This window comes from Acomys minous (genome assembly GCF_964271855.1).
Source record: "Acomys minous genome assembly, chromosome: 13".
NCBI lineage: Eukaryota > Metazoa > Chordata > Mammalia > Rodentia > Muridae > Acomys > Acomys minous.
Window position 1 is genome coordinate 77,684,858 of NC_140495.1, and position 23,397 is coordinate 77,708,254.

The 23,397-nt window shown below is 40.4% G+C and overlaps 2 protein-coding genes across 2 annotated transcripts in view; both read left to right on the forward strand.

Annotated features, from left to right (window-relative positions):
- LOC311582112 (uncharacterized protein) overlaps nucleotides 1–4,881 on the forward strand; it is a gene marked incomplete at its 5' end in the record, with an annotated part of 156,129 nt that extends 151,248 nt beyond the window's left edge. The window contains 2 exons of the mRNA XM_084754865.1: nucleotides 1,942–2,020; nucleotides 4,792–4,881. Coding sequence (XP_084610991.1) covers nucleotides 1,942–2,000 — 59 coding nt within the window. The 3' untranslated portion in view covers nucleotides 2,001–2,020; nucleotides 4,792–4,881. The remainder of the gene's footprint in view (nucleotides 1–1,941; nucleotides 2,021–4,791) is intronic.
- A 7,300-nt stretch (nucleotides 4,882–12,181) lies between these two features.
- Nucleotides 12,182–23,397, forward strand: part of LGSN (lengsin, lens protein with glutamine synthetase domain) — a 31,388-nt gene continuing 20,172 nt past the window's right edge. The window contains exon 1 of the mRNA XM_084752405.1: nucleotides 12,182–12,285. Within this exon, the coding sequence (XP_084608531.1) occupies nucleotides 12,256–12,285 (30 nt within the window). The 5' untranslated portion in view covers nucleotides 12,182–12,255. The remainder of the gene's footprint in view (nucleotides 12,286–23,397) is intronic.

The window sequence follows — 23,397 nt, forward strand, 5'->3', positions numbered from 1 at the left end:
CAGGTAGCACTTGTTAACCTTCTGATGGCTTTCAGTGTCTCTGAGTTGCCCCTTTGCTGCTGTGAGTCAGAGGAAACTGATTTCAAATGTCTCCTGCATTTGGGTTAGGTCACCTAGATAATCTCCATATAGTAAAACCACGGGATTTCATTGCATTAGCACGTCATCTTTCATTAGTGTGTAAAAGACAGCTTAAAGGAATAAGTAGACGAGTGAGTCTTAGGTATGGTTTCTGTTGTGACACAATGCCGTGATCAAGAGCAACATGGGGAGGGAAGGGATTCGTTTTACTGTACAATGCTCAGGTCACACTCCGTTACTAAGGCATGTTGGGCCAGGAACACGGAAGCAAGAACTGAAGAAGTGGCGATGGGGGAAATGCTCCTTACTGACTTCCACATCCTGGTTCGCTCAGTTTGCTTTCTTATACAACTCAGGACCAGCTGTCCAGGGTTGGCACCACCCACAGTGAGGTGGGCCTTTCCACATCAGTCACCAATGAAGAAAACCCCATAGCTTTGTCTCCTGGCCAGTCTCATGGAGGATAGTTTCTTAACTGAAGTACCTGTTTCCCAAAGGACTCAAGTTTGTATCGAGTTGACATTAAATTAACAGGCACAGATAGGATCTAGGTTTTAAAAAATTTTTAAATTAATTTATTCATATTACATCTCAATGGTTATCCCATCCCTTGTATCCTCCCATTCTTCCCTCCCTCCCATTTTCCCCTTATTCCCCTCCTCTATGACTGTTCCTGAGGGGGATTTCCTCCCCGGTATATGCTCATAGGGTATCAAGTCTCTTCTTGGTAGCCTGCTATCCTTCCTCTGAGTGTCACCAGGTCTCCCCCTCCAGGGGACATGGTCAAATGTGAGGCACCAGAGTTCATGTGAAAGTCATACCCCACTCTCCACTCAACTGTGGAGAATGTCCTATCCATTGGCTAGATCTGGGTAGGGGTTTAATGCAAATCAAAACAACTCTGAGATTCCAACTTACTCCCATCAGAATGACTAAGATCAAAAATTCAAGCGACACCACATGCTGGCGAGAATGTGGAGAGAGAGAGGAACACTCCTTCATTGCTGGTGGGAATGCAAACTAGTACAGCCACTTTGGAAATCTATCTGGTGCTATCTCAGAAAACTCGGAATAGAGCTTTCTCAAGACCCAGCTATTCCACTCCTTGGAATATACCCAGAAGATGCTCCAGCACACAACAAGAAAATTGGCTCAACCATGTTCATAGCAGCCTTATTCATAATAGCCAGAACATGGAAACAGCCTAAGGATCCAATTTTAGGATTCTTCTTGCCACTGCAGCTGCTTGTACTTTGCAGAATATCCACCCCCACCCCCACCCCTTGGAGACTCATCTATTCTTCTTTGCACTAGAATAAGGAGTACTACCTTCATGCCACCCAGGCCACCTGCCAGAGCCAGGGTTTCCATTATGGATTACCATGGGGACTGACAGAGAAGCAGAGACAAATCTGATAGACAGGCTTATTTGTAAATGGGAACTGGGAACGGGGTAATTTCTTTTTGACACATACATTTATTCAAGTAACATATTTTGTCTTTTCTGTTTCATAAATAAAATTAAAAGTGATATGTTCTTGAACGCCACATCATTTCTCAGGCTCATGAAAATAACTAAAAAAGAATCAATATGTCACTCATTGAAAGCCTATTCTTTTATAGTGAAATGGGTTAACATGTGAAAAGACTTATTTAAAAATGATGCAAGCCTATGTAATGAGTTAGCTTATAGACTTATTTTTTTACTCATTATTTTTGGCGTGGAGTCATGGCACTGTTCAACTTATTTTCCAGCTACAATATGAACTGGCAAGGGACTATTATAAGAAATTTGAAGTTATGTTTAAGCATAACATGAACTTCCCATTTGTACTTATGTGTATGTGACTGTGTGTGCAGGGGCCATGGAAGCAAGAAGTTGTCACATCCCCCCCGACCCCCTGGACCTGGAATTATAGGTGACTGCGAGTCACCTGATGTGAGTATTGGCTCTTGAACCTAGCGCCTCTTGAAGAAAAGTTCTCTTAATAGTTGAACTGTCTCTTCACCCCTGCCTCTTTGCTTGGCTGTTTGAGACAGGGTTGGTTCCAAACTCATTATATTGGGGAGGATGACCTAGGATTTATGCTCTTTCTGCCCTCATCTCTCAAGTGTTAGATGTATGGTCATAGGGCACAGCTCCTAGCTGGGACCCAAACCCAGGGCTTTGTGCACGATAGTCAAGCACTCTATCAACTGAACTACAGGCTCAGAAGTGCTGAGGCTTCATATATTAAGCACATCTTGATGGGGCCTCTGACATGGTTCAGTTTGCCAAGGTATGTGTCATCAACCCTGCTGACCTAAGCTTCATCTTTGGAACCTATGTGGTGGAAGGAGAAAAGCAACTCTTTAAACTTGTTCTAGACTCCTACGAGTCTAGACCTATGAGTTCTGTGACCTTTACATGTGTGACATGGTATACATAACCTCCCCATAAGACAAACAAACAAATAAGTGTTAAAAAAAAAACCCAACTCATTGTGTTATTACAAGTGAGATGTGAGTGTGAAAGGGCTAGCCAGTGTGGCTCTGACTGGCCAATCAGTCTCTCCTTTGCTGAGCTCACAAGTACCAGTTACCACACCTGGATGTGGGTGACAGGGGTCAAACTTGGATCATCATGCTCACACACAGCAGACACTTTCCTCACTGAGCCAGATGGAGGTTCCCTAGGCCTCTTAATTTAATTCTTATGTAGACTTTGAATCAAATTAAATTAATAAACTGGAAGACTGTTTGCAGTTTTAATTAATAAGCATGGATAAGAAAATCTGAATGACCTGGTTTCAGTGATTTCTTTCTGGAAATTGAATTATTGTAAGGGATTTAAAAAAGATTCATATACTTATTATATATACAGTGGTCTGCCTGCATGAACACCAGAAGAGGGTATCAGATCTCATAGATGATTGTGAGCCACCATGTGGTTGCTGGGAATTGAATTCAGGACCTTTGGAAGAGCAGCTTGCGCTCTTAACCTCTGAACCATCTCTCCAGCCCCTATTGTGTGGGATTAAAAAATCATATTCCAAGATATTTGGGGCTTATTTCCTTCCTCTTCTGGTTTCAAATATTTATGCCATGCTGGGGTTGTGAGTTAGTATTAGCCATGTTCAAGGGTCTGGACTCAGTTCTCTAAACCAAGGAGAGCAGGCAAGAGGAAGGGCTGAAGAGTAGACAGCTGTTTTGGGGGGGTTTGGAAGACCCTTCGATCACCCTCATCTGTGATACTTACTCCTGGCAACTTGACGGGGACCCAAGATCGCTCAAGAGACAAGTGTCTGGGCATGCTGTAAAGGAGTGCACAGGTCAAGTCAGTCTCCAGAATGCCCTCCAGGGGTTATCTATATTAGACTAATTGAGATGTGAAATGTGAAGCCTCAGGTGGCTCCATCTCGTTGCTGGAGTCCTGGACTGAATGAAAGGAAGAAAGCTGATCAGGAGATAGAGAAAATTTTCTTCTTCTTCTTCTTCTTCTTCTTCTTCTTCTTCTTCTTCTTCTTCTTCTTCTTCTTCCTACCCCTTCTTCCTTCACCTCTTCCCCTTTATCCTTATCTTCCTGCTCCTTTTCCTCCTCTTCTTCCTCCTATTACATTGACAGACTGATCAATTAATGGTGTGTTTGGTGTGTGTGTGGGCAGTGGGTACATGCGTTCTGTATTACATGTATGTCAGAGTTGCTTTTTTCCTTCCACATGAAGGTCCTGTTAAATTAAGAGTCATAAGGAAGGTATTGAAATTAAATGTCTTAGTGACATTTTTCTTTGTTGTCTAAAATATAGCTTGGTTTTTTAAAAAAATTAAATAATATTCAAGGTTGGGAGTTCCTTACATAACTTGTTATAACTGACTTAATTTACATTATGAAATTTTGTGGCAAATTCAGGAATGTGTAAGAATATATACATATCCTCTGACAATGCTAAGTTAAAATGATTGTAAACAGACCCCAAGAATAATCAGGTAGAAGTATCCTTCTTCCACTGCTGTCATGGCTGTATAGTGGCCTAAAACACAGGTTTGTAACTGAGGGAAAGCTATTTTCTTCTGTGGCTTTGCCTTATGAGTCAACTCCTTTTTCCCATCAAGATTGTTGTTATCTAATTTCTTTACCAGTCTCCTCAAGGTAGGCACAAACTTTGTGTTTTATACTTTGTGCGTTATACTGTAACACACACATAAAGCAAACCAGAACCACAGTGCTTTCATTTTCTCCTCCTGCACTCACTGCAATGAAAGGCTAGATTGAGGCCATTACCTAATTTACATCCTTGACTCCCCCAGTCCTGTTCAATAATTCATCAGAACGCAGTAACTTCATAGTAAACAGCATACCGTTTCCCCTTGTTGGTCCTTGGTAAACTCCAGCTTCTGCAATCTGTTCCCCTAAAACAAATCCCATAATATCTTTAATCATTTCAGTCTCTCTTCTCTAGATTTATTCTATTAGATTACAAGGTTTTGGCAAGAGAAGTACTTGAGCTGAGCAGTCTCCCCATATGCTGTCTCAGAGGAGGGATGGGGAAAGGCTTGGCTCTTCTGCATTGTGATTCAGGGGCTGCAATCACTTGACTGACTCGGCTCTCTGGATGCAAGAGGTGTTGAACAAAGGTTGGCGAATGAAAAATGCTGAAAATAGATTTATTGACAATCTGCTACTTTTATGCATCTCTTGGGCCACTTACTAACATTTGCTTTCTCCCCTAGGAAACTAATTTTAAGTAACAGGAAGACTTTTAAACCGCAGCCACATCATGGATTCGGCTGCAGACCCGTAGCACATCCAATAAAGCACAGCAGATGGTTGCAGTAGCTGCCTTTAAGTTGGCCAATGGTGCGGCTTTCAGCCATGCCTGCAGTGGGCTGAAACTATACATGAAGGAATGAACTAACGAACTAGTAAAAGACTGCTAACTTTCTAATGGCGTATAATATGTGTATAAATATTTATAAAGTAATTGATCTTATTTCAATATTTTATGTTTATTTTAGAGATTTGAAGCAAGGACTTCTCTCCCCAGCCATTTGTTTTATTTTATTATTTCATTTTGTAGCAGGGTCTTAGTACGTAGACCAGGCTTGTGTAGAACTTACAGAGATCCACTTGCCTCTTCCTTCTAAGACATGGGATTAGCTGTGTGCATCACCACACCCTGAAACTCCACTTTTCTTTTTCTTTTTTTAAAATTTGAGACACAGTCTCATTAAATTGCTCAGATTGTCCTTGAACCTACTCTAGAGGCCAGGGAGGTCTTGAATTTGTGACGTTCCTCCCTGAGAACTCCAAAGCAACTGGGATTATAGGCCTAAGGCATCAAGACCAGCATATAAATTCTTCTTTTCTTACCATTTTTGGTGAAGATTTATTTATTTCTAATATATATATATATATATATATATATATATATATATATATATATATATGTCTTCTACCTGCATGTATAAAAGGAAACACATACATGCCTTGTACACAAGAAGTTCAGAAGAGGATGGTGAGGGATGTAGGTGCTGTGAACCAAACCCAGGCCCTCTGTAGGAGCAGGAAGTGCTCTCAGTCACCAAACCATCTCTCCAACCCCATAAATTATTGATATAATGGCATTCCATGATTAAAATTATAGTTGCTCTAAAATATTCATTTGATTTATTGAATTGTCTGTTTGTCTACCTACCTATCTCTGTATCTCTGTACCTCTGTATCTATTTATCTCTATCATCTATTTTTTTTAAGAATGTGCATTGATGTTTTGCCTGCATGCATGTCTGTGTGAGGACGTTGAATCCTTCAGAACTGGAGTTACAGACAGTTTTGCACTACCATGTGGATTCAGGGAATGGAACTTATGTCTTCTGGAAGAGCAGCTAGTGCTTTTATCCAATGAGCCATCTTTGTAGCCTGATTTGTTGGATTTTGTTTGTTTCTGTTTTTTGAGACAGGGTTTCTCTGTGTAGTCTTGGCTGTCCTGGACTTGTTTTGTAGATCAGGCTAGCCTCGAACTCACAGAGTTCCACCTTCCTCTGACTCCCTGAGTGTTGGGATTACAGGTATGCCTCACCGCGTCTGGTGGCTTACTGTATTTTTAATCTGTCTTTTAAAAAACAAATCATAAATAGTTCCAGGGAAAATGACTTTACCTTATGAATCACACAGAGACAATTAGAAGAAAAAACTGCTTTAAAGAGACATAATTTATGCCTTCTTTTATGACTGTTAAGAGAATATTTGACACTCCAGTAAATAAGAATACTATCGGACGTGTGGACTTGATTAAAGGAGATTTTTAAAAAGCAAACTATTTATTTGTTGATTTGACTTCTTAAAATGGTTTATTTTCATTTTCAAGAGTTGAATAACGTGAATGGGACACATCATCATTCATTTTCTGTTTATGTAAGCTGAGGACATAATGCTGAATTAGAGCACAGCCAAGCACGCACCAAGCACGCGCCAAACAGCCGCAGCATCATGGGCTAATCACTAGCACTACAGCCTCTCAGGAGGATGACAGGGTACGAGCATGCGCACTTGCTGGCCAAATTCTCTGTTGGGGTAGGCAAAGTGGCCTCTGCTTGGTTTCCACTGGTTTCAGTAACTAACATTCCAGTGATACTCAACCATTTGTTTCTCTGTTGCCTATGGCCGCCTTCTTCTGACTGTGACAGAGGTGGGGTCTGGGAATGGAGATTGTATGACCATGAAATACAAGATACTTATACTGGCCTTTTCAGAAAAATATTGTTGCCTCTTTCTTGGCTAGAAGTTCAGGTTGCAAGTTGCCCTTCAATATTTTCTTAAGTATGTCTTTCTCGTTAAGAATTTTTTTTCTCTCTCTCTCTCATATGAAATGAGCAGTGTTTGAGAAGGAAGAGGCAACACTGCATGGAATACATCTTTTCTGCATTTCTTCCTCCTTCAAGTAATGGGGACAGGAGAAGTAGATCTTTTTAGACTCAGTTCCCTGGGTGGATTCTACTCTTCATCGTCAGGATTCCAGCAGACCCATTAAACAGCAAAAGTTACTGCAACCACAGCAGCCGGAACCAAAGCAGCAGCCGGAACCCGGAACCTTGAAGCATTCTCTGGAGTGTTTCTCCCTAGGAGCTTCTTGAAGTGATGAGCAGCCAAGAGATGTGAGGTGATGTAAAAGGCAAACACCACGCCTCTGGTTTAAGGCTCATATATACCTCCTCTCAGAGTCCACACCAGGATGTTGAGCAGCTGGCAAAGACCACGCCTTCAAATGAAGCAGTTCCTCTTCTAGCAGACAAACATCATGTGCCCTCTCACAAGTCTGTTTCCAGCAGATAAACACTACACATCCTCACAGAAGTCTGCTTCACATCCCACACTTGAGATCAAACCAAAACCATGTTTACATCCACTACACTCAAGCCTTCAACGAGCACTTGTTTTCTGCTGCAGAAAGAAACCTCTATTTTCTCACATAGACTGGATCTTCTGACATCTTCAGTGTTTAACGGTGCTAAATACGCATTGTTAGATCCTAAATTGTTAAATGCTAACTATTCCAAACCTTGAAAACTTGAAATCTTCCGTACCCTCCTATGGGAGACGGGAAATTTGGCAGCAAGTGGTCATGCATGATTTTCCATTCCTCACGGACAACGCAGGACAGTGAAGAGTGCCTAAGAGCCTGTGTGCTAGTTTCTAGGCTTTCAAAAAGCAAAGGCACAAGGATTGGCAAAAGTACCCACTTTATATGAATTCACATATTCTTACATGTGCATTTTGATTGTGTGTCTCAGTGTGTGTTGAATGCAATGCTCTCCGGAGCAGGAGGAAGATGTTGGAGCTGGAGTTATGGGCGGTTCTGAGCTGTTGACATGGGCGCTAGGACCCAAACTCTAATCCAGGCTCTTAACTACTGAACCATCTCTCCTGACTTGATTCTGCATTCTAAAGCCTGATTCCCTTCCCGATCTTACCCTAATTCCTACTAGGCTCTTGGCTGACGCACATATACCCACTTATAGGAGGCACGGAGGTCCTTGTGCTCACAGATTAGTACTAGGAGATCCAGGAATGTTAAACACACAGGGTTGTCCCTGCAAAGGGAGCGACATGCAGCCTGTTTTCTACCCAGAGGCTGGGAAGGACTGTGATGAGCAGTCTGGTGACTTCTGTGGTATATGCATGACCAGGCCATCCCAGCTCCCAGGCTCTTATGCTTATATCAGCCAGTCTATAGTGTCATCATTCCAGAAATGGGAGATGTTGCTTGTACTTTACAAGAGCTTCCATGCAATCATGGTGTGCACATAGGATTAATTAATTAATAATTTTAGGAATTTTTTTCATCCAAATCATGCAGTGTTTAAATATGCCTGAAATAAACCATCTGGTGTCAGACCCTTGGAGTTTGAAACAACACTGGCTACTGAGTCCTCTGGGACCACACTTCCTTTTTTGCCTCACCTGAATTAACATTCTGCAAGCTGTGGTATTTGCAGAGACACTTGCTGAAGCAATTCCAGTTTTCTTTCTTGGAAAGTCTACTACTGTAGTTCATTAAAATTGTCATCATTTAAAAAAAGAAGATTTTAAAGGTTATTATTTCCTAAAGATTATTGTAAGGTAATCCTGATGTAATAACTTTTTTAGTTCTTCATAGTAGAGTCATCTTACAAAAATATTAAGCATGTACAATTTTCAGTTCCTTCTATGACACTGAGTTTAGTTTTGACAAAATAATATCATTTGAAAATATGTGTGGATTAAACATGTTAGTAGTATTAACACCGAGTCACCACTAATTTGTCACATTAAGGAACAAAAATCAAAGCACTTCCTCTTTGGCATCCCCTAACCAAAAATGAATTCAGATTTGAATTCTTGACTTCATGGTCCTGTGTCTCCCATCCTTCGTCTGTGTGTTGTATGAGTCTGAAGCGGTGCCTGCCTGTGGTTGTCTTGCAAGTCTGTCCCTGATAAAGCGACACCACAGAAAGCATCACAGGAGGAAGAAATGAGATACTTCACAGAAATCTTCAATAGAGTCTTAAAAGGAACTGAGTCACTGGCTCCAACTGACCCCACCTGCCTGAAATAACAAATAATACTACAAACATCATTGTCTATGATTGATATCCAAATATCATGTTCAGTATTTTTGAAGGGTAGTTGTTTTAGAAGAAAGATTTGAACCTCTTCTTTTGCTGTTTTCAGCAAATAATTATTAAATCATGTCTGTCTTAGTCTGGTTCAGGGACGTGGAAGAGTACATAATGTAAGATTACAGCTCAGCATAAGGTTAGGTTGTAAAAGCTGATTACATGAGAAATCCAAGGTAAGTAAGACTGCTAGTTACATTATTATTATTTTTAAAAGACAGGTTAAACAAGCAGAGTGAGCACACAGTAAGATAGCAGTCTTTAGTCTTAAGTGACCTTAAGGTACATTAATTCTGGCTGCTGTGAGGTCCAGCAAAATTTCTAGTCTCTTAGAATGTAAGAGATACTTTTGTCCTAATGCATTGCCATAAATTATTTCATTAAACTGCACATTAGAATAACTGGTACAACTGGGAAGAACAACTTTGAAAAACGCAATTTACTTTTAGTAGTTACATAGCTTCACTAGTGGGGACGGACCTAGAAAGGGGCTGCTTTTAAAATAATCTGCAGTACAGAGTAAGGGAAAAGACTGTATGTAACATGTAGGAGAACATTTCTCAGACGATTAGAAGTGAAGTCCACAGGCAGCAAGCATAACGGAGTGAAAGCCTGAACAGAACGGATGCTGTAACTGGCCATGGGAAGCCCTGAGTGAAGGCTTCTCTAGCTTGATATGTTATTGTGGTGTCATATATACAGCAACAAATGCTCTGCATGTGACATGCAAACCCTTGTAATGAAAAAATAGGCAGTTCAATAAAATATGGCTGTTTATAGATTCGTTAGGATACAAAAACTCTGTCTTTCATATTATTTCTATTATCTTGAATACTAAAAATAAGGTTAATTCCTGTTTGGAGGATTAAAGAAAAAGGTATAGCGGTGGATAGAAGTAGAGGCATTTAGACTGTGGTTTTTCACATAAAGAATGACTATATTTCAAAGCATTGCACATGTTTTTTTTTTACTTCATCTCTGTTCTGTAAACTAAATAAGTTATTAAAATCTATAAGGAGGGGTGGACAGATAGTGAGTAAAGGTGCTTGCTGCCAAGCCTTCTGCTCTGTGTTTAATTCCCACAGATAGTAAACTGGGAAGATATTGAAATTCATAGAATTGAAAACAAAGACAAAGATAAACTAGTGGAAAGACAAAGAAACTAAAGAAAAAGAGTCGAGTATACAAACATAAAATAATGACTACACAATTTCAGAAAAATGCCTTCAAATAATGAATAATCCGACATTGGGTCTCCATAAAATATTACTTGTAAATTTGTTTAAATCAGGATTGATTTAAGTTTAGAAAAATGGACATAAATGATACTAGTTATCTGACCTGAAATCAAGAGCTCAGGAAAGGGTAGAAAAGAAACCCATGGGGTGAAGTTATTTCTAAAATAGGATAAAGACAATGAAAAAAAGATAACAAACTCCCAGGAGAAATGACACACTGAACTAAAGGAAAGATTTGACTCTAAAAATAGCCTAATAGGAAGATGTGAGGACATGAGATGGCTCAGTGAGAAAAGGCACCTGCCACCAAGCCTGGTGGACCTGTGTTCAGTCCCCGGGACCTGTGTAGTGGAAGCAGAGAACTGGTTCCCACAAGATGCTCTATGGACACCACGTGTGCACTGTGCTGTGTGCATCTCCGTAAGTAAACAGATAAATATGAGAAACTATATCCTAACATGTAATCCACCTTCGACAGCTGTTTTTCCTGACATAAAGAAGCATTTTAGAATTTTTTTCACAGACATTTTCCCATGGAATAATAGTGCCTATTTTAAGTCCTGGAAGAAATAGTTTTAAGAGATGAGAATTGACAAGAAGCCTGGGTGAGACTCTGGCACAAGGCATGGTGAAAATGAAACACCCCGGCTGAGGAGGAGGGAAAGGGAACCCAAGCATGACGAACACTCCATGGGAGGTGGAGATGCTTTTCTTGGGAAAGTCTGTTGGGGGAAGACTTTCAGGATGCTATCCCAGGTGAGCACCAGCATCAAGGCTAGGTCTAAAGCAAGACCAAGTGCAGAGCAGCCAGCAGGGAACAGAGGCACTGCCAGTAGGCAAGAGCAGGGCTACGAGAGGCAAACAAGAACAGTGGTCATTGTCCTCAGGAAATAGAGCTTTTGAAGCCAGATAATGCTGTGACTGAGTGGCAAAGGCTTTGTCAAGCCAAGAAGATCTGGAGAGCAGTGCCCGGTCTTGGAGAATATATGCTCACTAGTGCATTTGGTTTGATTCAGAAGAAACTAGCAAACTACATCTACAGTTGCTGTTGGGGGCAGAGGAAATGGGCTTTATACTCCCTTGAGTACTATGGAGAAAGTGTTATCCACTGCTCCCGGTGGACTCAGGACTGCATTCAAGGGTCCTGTGGGGCAGGCAGCCTGAAGACTTCATGCGTAGTGAGGACAGTGAGGACCGGCCCGGGTGTGTTAGGAAGGCTAAGGAAAGATCGCCTTAGTGTAGTGAGAGAAGACAGGGCCAGCCCAATCTGGAGGCAGGACAGTTGCCACAACGGAAAACAAGTGAGTGAATTAGAAGTGAGCACATCTTTGCCACTGGTACGAATCTAGGTCACTCAGAGCGCCCGGCTTTTCCATTTGTATTTTTGTCTCTGGGCTTTGATACTGCAGCTGTCTACAAAATGTTTCACCATCTGATTAGTACAATAGGATTCATTCCAGAATACGATTGTTATATAACAAATATTCGCTAGGTTGGAGGAGGGGGTGAAAAAAGGTCAATCAACACAATTTTAAGCTTTGTGTCCCTTTGTTTGCAGGGAGCCAGGCAGAAATGAGCATTTGCCACCAGGCTATTCCAGAGTATTTCTCACACGCTGTGCCTTGGGCACGACAGAGTCTGATGTTTATCTTTTATTACCTGCTGGATCCCCCTGGAAAGAATCTCTGTGGGATTCATCATCCGATGCTGTTTGTTGGCGGTCTACATATAAACGCACCCTGAAAGCCGTCGCTGAAGGGAGCGTGGCTACCGCAGCTGATTTGCATAAAAACGTGTTGAGATGAATGATGAAGGGGACCTTCCACAGGAGGTATGAAGCTAATAACCAAATATTACTTACCAAAGTACTGACAGTGTAGGTTTTCATGACTGTAAATTTGCTGAGCACCAGTGGGAATGAGGGCGTGGTGACTTGATTTGTATGTGTGCCTCCGAGAAGTTTGTGAAGAAGCGCCCTTCCGCTCAGCACAGTCAGTTGTTTTTTTTTTAAAACAACTGAACAACTTGGACTTTTCACTTAGCAAGGCTTGCTTAGTTTGAACAATCACTTACAATAACTTCATTAGGTACTCGGTTTTAGAAAAATAAGAACGACTTAAAATTTCATCTCAAGTTTGGTTACTAGCTAGAGAATGGTCTTTGCTTTTCACAAAGCATGTTCTGTCACATTCTTATTCTTTGTAAGAATGGCTTTAGGGTTAAATGACTAAAGATGAGAAGTGTGTGTGTGTGTGTGTGTGTGTGTGTGTGTGTGTGTGAATTATTTGGTTGAAACACGGCACATGTTAGGCAGTGACAGAAATTGATGGGTCAGGAACGTGGTAAGGTAATCAGTCGTGAGCACGTCTCATTTTCTCACCATTTCTTCATGTGTGTGGACCCAAATTTTTAGCACCGTGTTTCCAACAGAACATTTTTGGAAGACTATAGTGTGGCCTTGGAAGTAAGCTATTGTCAAGTTCAGAGGAATGAGCTTTTCTATAAACTAAATAAAGGAAGTTGAACTTGGCCAGCCAGTGCATTGTGCATGAGGTAGTGACATACAGAGAGCAGACATGGTCTGTGCTTTCCCATCTAGTGGAAGAAGCAAGTCTGTGTAAGAATCGGGTATGTTCTCCGTATGACAAATAAGAGCACTGTGCTTTGGGAGGGAGATAGGGATGAACCCACTTTCCACACAGAAACCTGGCAAAGCTGTACCAGGCAGAGAGATTCACTCAGCAGGAGGCCTGGCTTAGCCTGCAGCCTCAGGCCTATGAAAGCAGCAGCTGAGCAGGGGCATGGAAGTTTGGAGAACAGGTTTTTCAAAAAGCGAATTTGCATATGTAAATGAGGCTTAGGAAAGGAAAGTGAGTGGGGCCTTTGCATCACCTTCCTTCTTACATTTCACTTCCGCTAGTCCGCGGAGGCATTGTGTTTCCTACCTTAGCGTAGGTTTCACTATTTCAGTCCAGGATTCTTGTCTCAGCTTCGATGAAAAGTATTTTGACCTACACGCTAAGAGCAGTCTTGATCACGTGTTGATTGTTTAATTTAGGAAGATGGAAAACCAGCAACATGATTTGATTGTTTGTTTTCTGAGATAGGGTTTCTCTGTGTAGCCCTAGCTGTCGTGAAACTCATAGGTCAGGCTGGCCCCGAAATCACAGAGATCCACCTGCCTCTGCCTCTCCCTGGCATTAAAGGCATGTGCCACCACCTACTGGCTGCAACACGATTTTAAAGCACCGTTTTCTAGAGACATCTATCTTTGTGAGAACTCCTCCTTGTCCCTCTCCCCTTCTCCCTCTCTTCCCCTCCCCTCCTCTCCTCTCTCTGTCAGAGATGGGTTTCACTATGAAGCCCAGGCTGGTTTCATATTTCGCACTACCCGTACCTCAGTGTCTCACTGGCCAGATTACAGGCATGTGTCACTATGCTTTGAAAACTTCTTGGCAACTTGAATAGAATACGGTGTTAGATAAACACAACGAAGCACCACCGCATTCACCTGGCTCTCCACTGAGAAACTCCCTTCATCGTTTCTGATATAGGATTATAATCTGAGGAAGAGAAATGTGTATGAGAAGAGGGCAAGAGACTGAGGATGACATTCCTTTTCCAGTTAAGTAAAGTTCAGAGCAGGGCCGGCTTTTGCCTCCACACCAGACAGCGTGAAGCCAAATCAAAGAATGGCAGCTGAACAGAGGCTCCACCAGTTCAGATGGGCAGATGGTGCGTGTGAAGAAATCCCTTAGGCTGGGTACTTCCCCAACCCAAACACATTTTGCCAGGATGTCAGTGACATGAACTGTTTTTAGTCTTAGTCTTGGTGCCAAAAAACCACATATTCAGCCAAATTCTAAACAACATTGATCAGAAAAAGCACATTTTCTTTTCTTTCTTTCTTTTTTTGTGATCCACATAGCTTTTCCTAAGTGCATGTGTCTATTTTAGCCGTTAAAGACAATACTCCAGTTATATAGGTAGTAGGCTTTTTTAAAATCACAGACTGAAACAGTTCTTGTTTATTAGGTCTCATGTTTTTATTTGCAATAGTTTACTAGCTGATATCTTCCTGACAGTTCAATAACAGTCTTAGCTCTTCAACCTGTAACAAAAAGCCTAGTATCATATATATATATATATACTGAATATATATCTAAAATTTAAAACATTATTTCTCACCTTTTGCCTCCATGTATATTTGTATACCTTGTATGTGCCTGGTGCCCCAGGAAAGCAGAAGAGATAGCTGTGTTCCCTGGAAATGGAGGTTCAGATGGTTGTGAGCCACATGTGGTTGCTGAGAATCAAACCTCAGTTGTCTAGAGCAGGAGCTAGTGCACTTACCTGCTGAGCTATCTCTCCAGCTCCTAATTTTTTTACTTTTTGAAATGTAGTTTTTGAAACATATTTGCTGTCTTTCTCTCATCCACCAAACCTTTACTTTACTTTGTGAAGATGTATATATATTTTTTTCACTTTTAAAGTCACGATTTTTCTTTTAAGTTCCACTTCACTCATGAAAACATTAAAACTAGCAAAAGTGCAGGGAATCAGTTGAATTTCTTGCTCTCTTTATTACTTTTCTTTCTTTACCATTTGCCTTCATATTATGAGAAATAACAAGTGTTCAGATTTTTAGAAAAAAATTTTCCTTTGTTGAAGTTGTTGTTTATATAGAGTTTCCTGGTACAGAATTTTCTATTGTAGGTATTCTTTGCTGTGTTCTCAGAGATGCCTGAGATGGCATCTGCTCACCAGCTTGTTGGGCTGGACATGCCATCTTCTATGTTAAATACATTCCTGGCACTTTCAGGATGGCAATGCTTAGACAGAACTAATCATTGTCCTCAAGTCTGGATAGAAAAGCATGTAGATTAAAGAAAGGTGTTTTAATGATAGTGAAAGTTAGTTAACAACATTACATAAGAATTCCAGAAGGGTACTATGTGGTTTATCAATTGAAATGAAGAAATTAGTAGTGGGTAGTATTATGATTAGGTCCCAAAGCTAATAATAAATTGTAACTTCCCATTAAAGACATTGCTACTCTCATGATACAGTGATTCCACTACTGGGCTTTACAATTGAATGTATGACATTTGTGTGAAAGGATACCTGCACTTCTGTGCTCATTATAGCTGTCTTAGTTACTTTGCTGATGCCACCACGGATCACTAGGACCAACGCAATGACCCAATTTATAAGGGAAAGTATTTCATCTGGAGACTCTAATTAGAGAAGGTTAGATTACAAAACAATCACAGCAGGGAGCCTAGGAGCTGGCAGGCAGGCAGGCATTATGTAGGATTAGTAGCTGAGAGCTTGCATCTTGAGAGAGAGAGAGAGAGAGAGAGAGAGAGAGAGAGGGGGGAGAGAGACAGAGACAGACAGAGACAGAGACAGAGAGAGACAGAGACAGAGACAGAGACAGAGACAGAGACAGAGAGACAGAGAGCACTACCTGGGAATTTGAAATCTCAAAGCCCACCAAAGTGACACACCTCATTCATCAAGACTATGCCTCCTAATCCTTTCCAAACAGTTCCACTAACTGTGAAACAAGCATTTAAGTTTATGAGCCTATGGGGGCCATTTTCATGCAAACCACCACAGTGAAATTAATTATTATCATTATCATTATTGGTTTTGTGCATGTGGCTCATATTGCAGTATTGTTAATTATAGCCAACATATGGAATCAACCTAAGAATTATTGAGTAAGTAAACAAAGAAAATGTATATATACGGGTATATATAAAATGCACACACCTATGTGCACACACACAATACTACTTAGCATTGAAGAAAAGGAAATTGTGACACTTGCTATAACATAGATAAACCTTGAGGATATCAAAGTAAATGTAAGAAGCCAAATACAGAAAGACAAATGGCATTTATATATGAGGTTAAAATTTTGAACTTGTACTAATGGACATTGAGCTGGCAGGTCCCAGAGTCTGGGAGGTAAAGGGACTCAGAAACGTCTGCCAGACAAGAAGGGGAAGTGCACAAGGTCTACTGCACACTGTGACGGCTGCAGTTAATAAACATAATTGTATGTTTGAAGACTGCTAACAGAGTGGGTTTTCAAATGGTCGAAAAGCAAAATATGTGTGAGATAATGCACATGTTAAATGGCTTGCCTTACCCATTCTTCAGTGTATACATATATCAGAGGATCGTGTTGGAGATGGTGACAATCTGCAATTTTACTTATTTTAAGTAAAGATTCATAAGAAAGCAGGTAAATCATCTTTTGTAAGTTCTTCCTTTCAAATAAGCACACCAGTCACTTTTGAGTTACATTGTCACAAGAGACTGCAGGGCCCTTTTACAGGTTCTTAGTTTTACAGATATTTTACTTTAAATAATTTAATTATTTTCATTTTAAAATGAAGGAAGCCTGGGTACAGCTTTGTTGGAGTTTGAGTGAAAAGATCATCAACAACAAAAAGAACAATAAGACAATCAAGCTGGAGATCTGCCAGGAGGAGAGAGATGAATAAAAGGAAGAAAAACACTTTTTGAGTTAGAGGTCAAGAAAGCAGACAGGCTTAGGGATGATGTCTGTGAGCAGATGCACAGGGAGAGGGATATCAGAGAAAGTGGGAACACTTAGGGGTCAGAGCAAGCAGTCTGAAGGTTGGGGCTGGTGTCTGGAAAACAGGGAAAAGAAACTAAAGTAAAAGTTGTAATTTCAAGCCTTCCATATCTACCTACCTCGCAAAGGGGCCATAGCCAACCATATGCAGGATTAGTGTTTAGATGTGTCCAGAACAGGAAAGAAGGACCCACAGGCAGAGGGGATGAGAAAAAGTAGTTGGAAAAGGTGGAGATGGGGTTTATTTAAGAAAAGACCAGATGCAGAAGCTGCAAAACTTGATGAGGCTGGATGATCTTGGGCCTCAGAGAACAGTAATTTGAATTTTTTTCGAAAAGCGATGGAGAACCGTGGATGGAGCTTCAACAAAGCAGTTGTGTGATTATCATTGTGATTTATGAAGGTACCGGAGTAGCAGCCGTAGGAAAGGGGGCACCATTGGTTGCAGGGAGAGTGAGGAAAGCTGTGGGGACTCAGGCGACAAGAATGAGTAACTGAAGCAGTTCTTATTCACAACTACTAACACCACCACCACCACTATTTATTGTTGTTATTGTTATTATTATTATTGTTGTTGTTATAACTACTATTGGAGCTGGGGTCTCACTGAGTATCCCCGGCTGGCCTGGAACTCAGACAGACTTCCAATTCACAGAGACTCACTGACCCCTGCCTCCCCAGCGCTGGTACAAAAGGCGCAACCACCAAGCGCAGCAGAAGTACCTGTTTCTAAATTGTGAACTCACTGAAAAGAAACATCGTAATACAATAACCCTTTCAGTTTTTCTCTAGGCTGCCGCAAGATTCCATTGGTAGATTGCCAGTGGTGATGGACTCACAGTACATAGGGAGATTATTAAACCAAGTTGTTAGAGCAGGGATCTTGGGCCAATAATACCTATGTTTAGAAGAGCTGATGTAAGTGTACAGTGTGTTCCTGCCTGTATTTATTCAGTCAATATTTTCCTCCCCCTTTCCTTGGCTAACACATTTTAAGCTGACTAGAGGAATATCATTTATTTTTTGACATATTCTTAATAACTTTGATGACTATTGATCCTTGAGTACAGTATTTGTAGCAGAGAAGAAAACTTGGTGACAATTATTTTTTAAACCTTGTTTATCTCTTCATGAGCCTATCATAATAATATAATTAGAGTGCTCGGCAAATGCTTTGATGGCTTTACTTCAAACTGTGGCTTATAAAGTACTGACATTAAAAAGGTAACTGTTAAAGAAAACTAAAAATGGATAAATGAAACCAGTGCTAATTATAAGCTAAATAGCATTGGTTATTATATTGGAAGGGAAATTTTTAGGTTGAATTAGGGTTTGAGTTTAATGCTTGACAGAATTTCTTCAGGTTAAGGCTCTCTAGTTTGGTCAAGGGAGCAAGCTGAAATTCACAATGACGGAATTCTGTTGAGCCATAGGAATAAAGTTCTGGAGAGAGACAATGAGTGAAATAAGGACCATGGAAACGGCTTGCAACACAGAATGCTCTTCATAGCTATTGGAGACCACGAGATGACAGGAAGAGCTCATGGAAATGGCCAAGCATCAAACAACCCTGCTGTGGTGGAATCTTGAGATTTATACAAATTAAGATGAATTAGATTTGTCTATTTGTGCCCATTCACCATCCCAAAATTGCCTACCTGTGCTTTCATTCACATCCTTGCCATCTGGTTTTCTTCACACGTTTTCTATACTCGGCTCAAATATCTTTTGTTTTTTGATGATAAGGATTGAGCTGGCGACCTTTTGTCCCCATGCTTGAAAAATGTAAAATGTTTTAATACTGGGCTACCTACCTAATGACAAAAGTACTGTAGAGCCTACAGACATGTATGCTGGCCATTTTAGTCCCTTGGAAAATCCTAGCCCTATTTTTAATGCCCCTATCTCCTAAAAGGGTCTGTCAGTGTATTGTGTTGAGAACCTATAGCTATTCAAATGGGACACTGAAGGCCATGCTGAGGCTGGCCCATGGCCCATGAGAGTACTTAGAATGGAGACTTGTGTTACCCATGTAAAGATAACCACGAGTCACCACCCCTTCAACAGTTAATGCCCACCAGTCACTGCTTGTCTAACACAATGACACAATCAGGAACAGCTGCACATCTGACTGCTTCACAAATGGCAAAACACTGATAAACAGATAGGACTGAGAACAACTCAGAGGAGTTTCTTTGTGGCCCCCTTCCAAGGAAAATAAAACGAAATTAAAAACTTCCCTTAGCTGTTCTGGTCCTCTGGGGCATTTGAAACCTCCTTATTATTCATTAACGATAGTAACTTTGCAATAGACCTTCTAGCACCTAGCTCCAGTGTTCCAGCACCCTGGACTCCAATTGTGCTTGGTGGGTTCATTAACTGTCAATTAAATACTTGGTACTCTGCATTCAATTAATTGGGTCCATATCTTAGTTCCAGCATATGTGATAAGTGATTTGGGGCTAACCCCTTCATTCTTTGATATAGTTTTCCTCAGCCTGTAATGCACACTTCAAGGGATTGTTTGAGAATAAATTAACATATATAAAGCTTCTAAGAGTGAACTGGCATACACTAGGTGTATGGTTTTTTTTTCTTGTTGTACCTTTTCCTGACTGCAGTTTTCACTCCTCCCGCCACCTCCCCTCCCCCCCATTTCCCCTCTGTTCCAGAACCACTCCCTGTCTGCCTTCTCTCAGAAAAGAGCAGGCCTCCCAGGGACATCAACCAAACACAACAAAACAAGCTACAGTCAGACCAAGCGCATCTCACCTCAGCAAGGCTGGACAAGGCAACCCAGTAGGAGAAAAAGGGTACCACCAGTAGCAAAGGAGCCAGGCACAGCTCCTGTTCCCACTGTTAGGATTCCTGAAAGAAATACAAAAAACAAAAACCAAAAAAAAAAAAAAAACAAAACAAAACCCAAAAAACCACCAAGCTATTCAGCCATAATATATATGCAGAGAACCTAGGTCAGACCCCTACAAGCTACCTGATCACTGCAAGTACCCATGTGTTCCATTCAGCTGATTCTGTGGGCTGTATTCTTGTTTACATGTATCTCTGACACCTCTGGTTCTTTTTTTAAAAAGGCTTTCTTTTTTATCTATATGTTTATGTGCATGAGCATGTGTATGCATATCTATGCATATGTTTATATATGCATATATGCATATGTTTATGTGTTCTTCCCCTGTGGAGGCTAAAAGTGAGAGTCAGATTACCTAAAACTGGAGATACATGTGGTTGTGAGCCACCTGAGGTGGGTGCTGAGAACTGAACTCTTGTCCTCTGCAAGGACACCAAACAGTCTTAGTTGATGAGCCAGCTCCCTAGCCCTGTAATATACTCTTAAACTGTTATCATCTTGTGTGATTGACTAGGTGTTTTGAGCATCACTTGTTTTCAGTGTCACACTAAGTACTGTCGCTGGGGAAGAGGCAGGATTATCACAGTGTAGTGTGCCTAAGAGCCCTGTAGACTCACCCATTCTCCAGTTGTGAAAAGGTTGAGAAACGTTTCTTCTTCATTCCTTATCTTTCATGCTAAATTAGTTCACAACATTTACAAGTCTAGAAAAGTGAAACTGAAAAAAAAACCCATGCTTTTCAGCAAGATGGGGGCAGGAGAGATTAGGAAGGAAGTAGGGGTGATCATGAACAAATTGCATAGATTATTTTTATCTATCATCTATCTCTCTATATCTATCTGTCTGTCTGTCTATCTATCATCGATTGATCTATCATCTATCTATCTATCTATCTATCTATCTGTCTGTCTATCTATCATCGATTGATCTATCTATCTATCTATCTATCTATCTATCTATCTATCATCTATTTATCTAATTTATAAGACTTCAGGACAAACAAGGATGTTTTCTCTACTAGATAAAAATGCTAACCGAATCCTTGTTTCTGGACTGCTTTGGCAATGTGTGGAACTGACAGTTTTGGGGCAATGCTTTGACAGGCATTTTGCAGACAGAACCACTGGCAGCTCCTCCCTAGAGGGAGCACCTGCCTCTCTTCAGTCCTGGTCCACTGGTTCTGTCTGTTAGCTGTGGAAATAGATTCTGCTGTCCCTGACCTAGGGTGACCTAGGAATATTTAATTCCTCATATTATGAAAGACTTCAACTGCTATGAAAACACTTTTGCCTGCACTACATTGCAGGAGTCTTTCTGGGTTGTGTTTTATTTTCACATCTTTGATTTCACCTTGTGTACAGCAGGCTGCAACATCACCCCTCAGAGCTTCTAGTGACATGAAAAAAAGATGGTTTTAGCTGTTATTCAAAAAAGTATTTAAAAATTACCAAAAGAGAACATATAAGGAGGAAATAAAGCATGTTTTATGAGTTTAATAGGTAACATTATGTAACAGGAATGGAATTTGATTTAGGTCAAGTGTTTGGCTGTAACAATGTGGGAAATATCATAAATAAAGTGGCTTAGGTTTGAATTCTTACTTGCCCATCATAAAGACCTGAGCAAATCACCTAATCTTTGTGTGACTGTGATAAAGGTAATAATAAACGTTCACCTGGTAATATTGTAAGGACTATGTAATCAATAGGATTTTCATCAGGACATCATTTATACTGTAGCTGAGTACAATTCCAAGATTAAGAATAATTGTGTTCTACTGGAGTGGGATAGCCCTGGGGATCCAGTAAATTTGTTTCAGCTATTATAGCAGTGTCTATAGTCTGATTATATATTATAGACGAGAAAACTCAAAATACAGGATAAAACATATTTTTTTTTTAAAGACAGAAAAAAAATATGACAGTGTTTCTCTTTGTATCCCTAGCTGTTCTGGAACTCATTATGCAGAATAGGCTGGCCTTGAACTCAGAGATCTGCCCATGTCTGCCTTCTGAGTGCTGGGACTAAAAGTGTGTGCCACCATACCTGGTTAAAATGAATTCTTAAAAAATGTTTTTATTTTATGTGCATTGGTATTTTGCCTGTATGTATATCTGTGTGAAGATGTTGGATCTCCTGGAATTAGAGCTATAGACAGTTGGGAGCTGCCATGTGGGTGCTGGGAATTGAGCCTGGGTCCTCTGGAAGAACAGTCAATGCTCTTAACCACTGAGCCATCTTTTAGCCCTAAAAGGTATTCTTTATCAGGACCAACTCCTTTTCTTTAAAAGAAAAGCATCTTGTTGAGTATGAGGCATGCACTTCAGCATCTCTGGGCTCTTATTAGTGGATTTTTCTGGTTAGGACCTCAGTAAATTATGTCTGCTTTTGTCACAAAATCTTCCCTTTTAGTTGCCTCATGCAAGGACAGAAGACTGGCTTGGGCCTTTGGCTTCTGGGCAGAAGAATAGAACCTGGAAAAAATTCAGAAGACTTTTATGGGAACTTCAGTTTCCATGCATTTTTGTTGCCTTGAACTTTCCTCATTTGTAAACAGGAGATTCCTTACCTCACAAGTTATGGCAGGAAATTTGCATGACATTGTGCTGAATTTAGCATGTTGTGACTCTCTTGATTATTTGGTTGACACTGGAGTTTGAAGCTGGAGGTGTCTTAACTTTTGTCTCACGTAATGGTTTTCAACCTGTAAATTGAGAGGGCTCAGACTAAGGCAAACATCAGCCAGCTCAGAGTCCAGTGATACGCTTCCCAAATATCACTTTTGTAAAATGTAAGATGTGCTCATGTAAAGACAGTAAAAAACAAAATTACATGTTTCTGGCCATGTAATTTAAAAAAATTTTTTTATTAATTTATTCTTGTTACATCTCAATGGTTTTCCCATCCCTTGTATCCTCCCATTCTTCCCTCCCTCCCATTTTCCCCTTATTCCCTTCCCCTATGACTGTTCCTGAGGGGGATTTCCTCCCTCTGTATATGCTCATAGGGTATCAGATAACATATGTCCAATATCACTGCTTGATCTGATCAAAAGCATACTAGGAAATTTATGTGAATATTTGAATGAAGTCTTTAAATATTAGAAAAAACTTATCATATGGGGTAAAGTCTATACAATCAACTGTAAGATTATCTGAAGTAAAGAGAGTGCAGTTTTCTGATAAGTTATAAAATTACAAGAAAAGACTTTACAATAAAACTCATCAGTTTTTATGCTAACCTAAAACTAAATAAGATAAAAAGACTGTTTTGTGAAATATATTCTCACTCAGTAACAATAACCACAATGCATCATAGTTAGGTATCACCAGAGAAAAATTGCTCTTTAGTTTTCCGACACTGAATTGATTTTATGATGAATTCGTATGGCTCTGCCGGCAACTGCTCTGGATGTGTAATTATATGACTTTGCCATGGATATGGCACCTTTCAGAACCTGC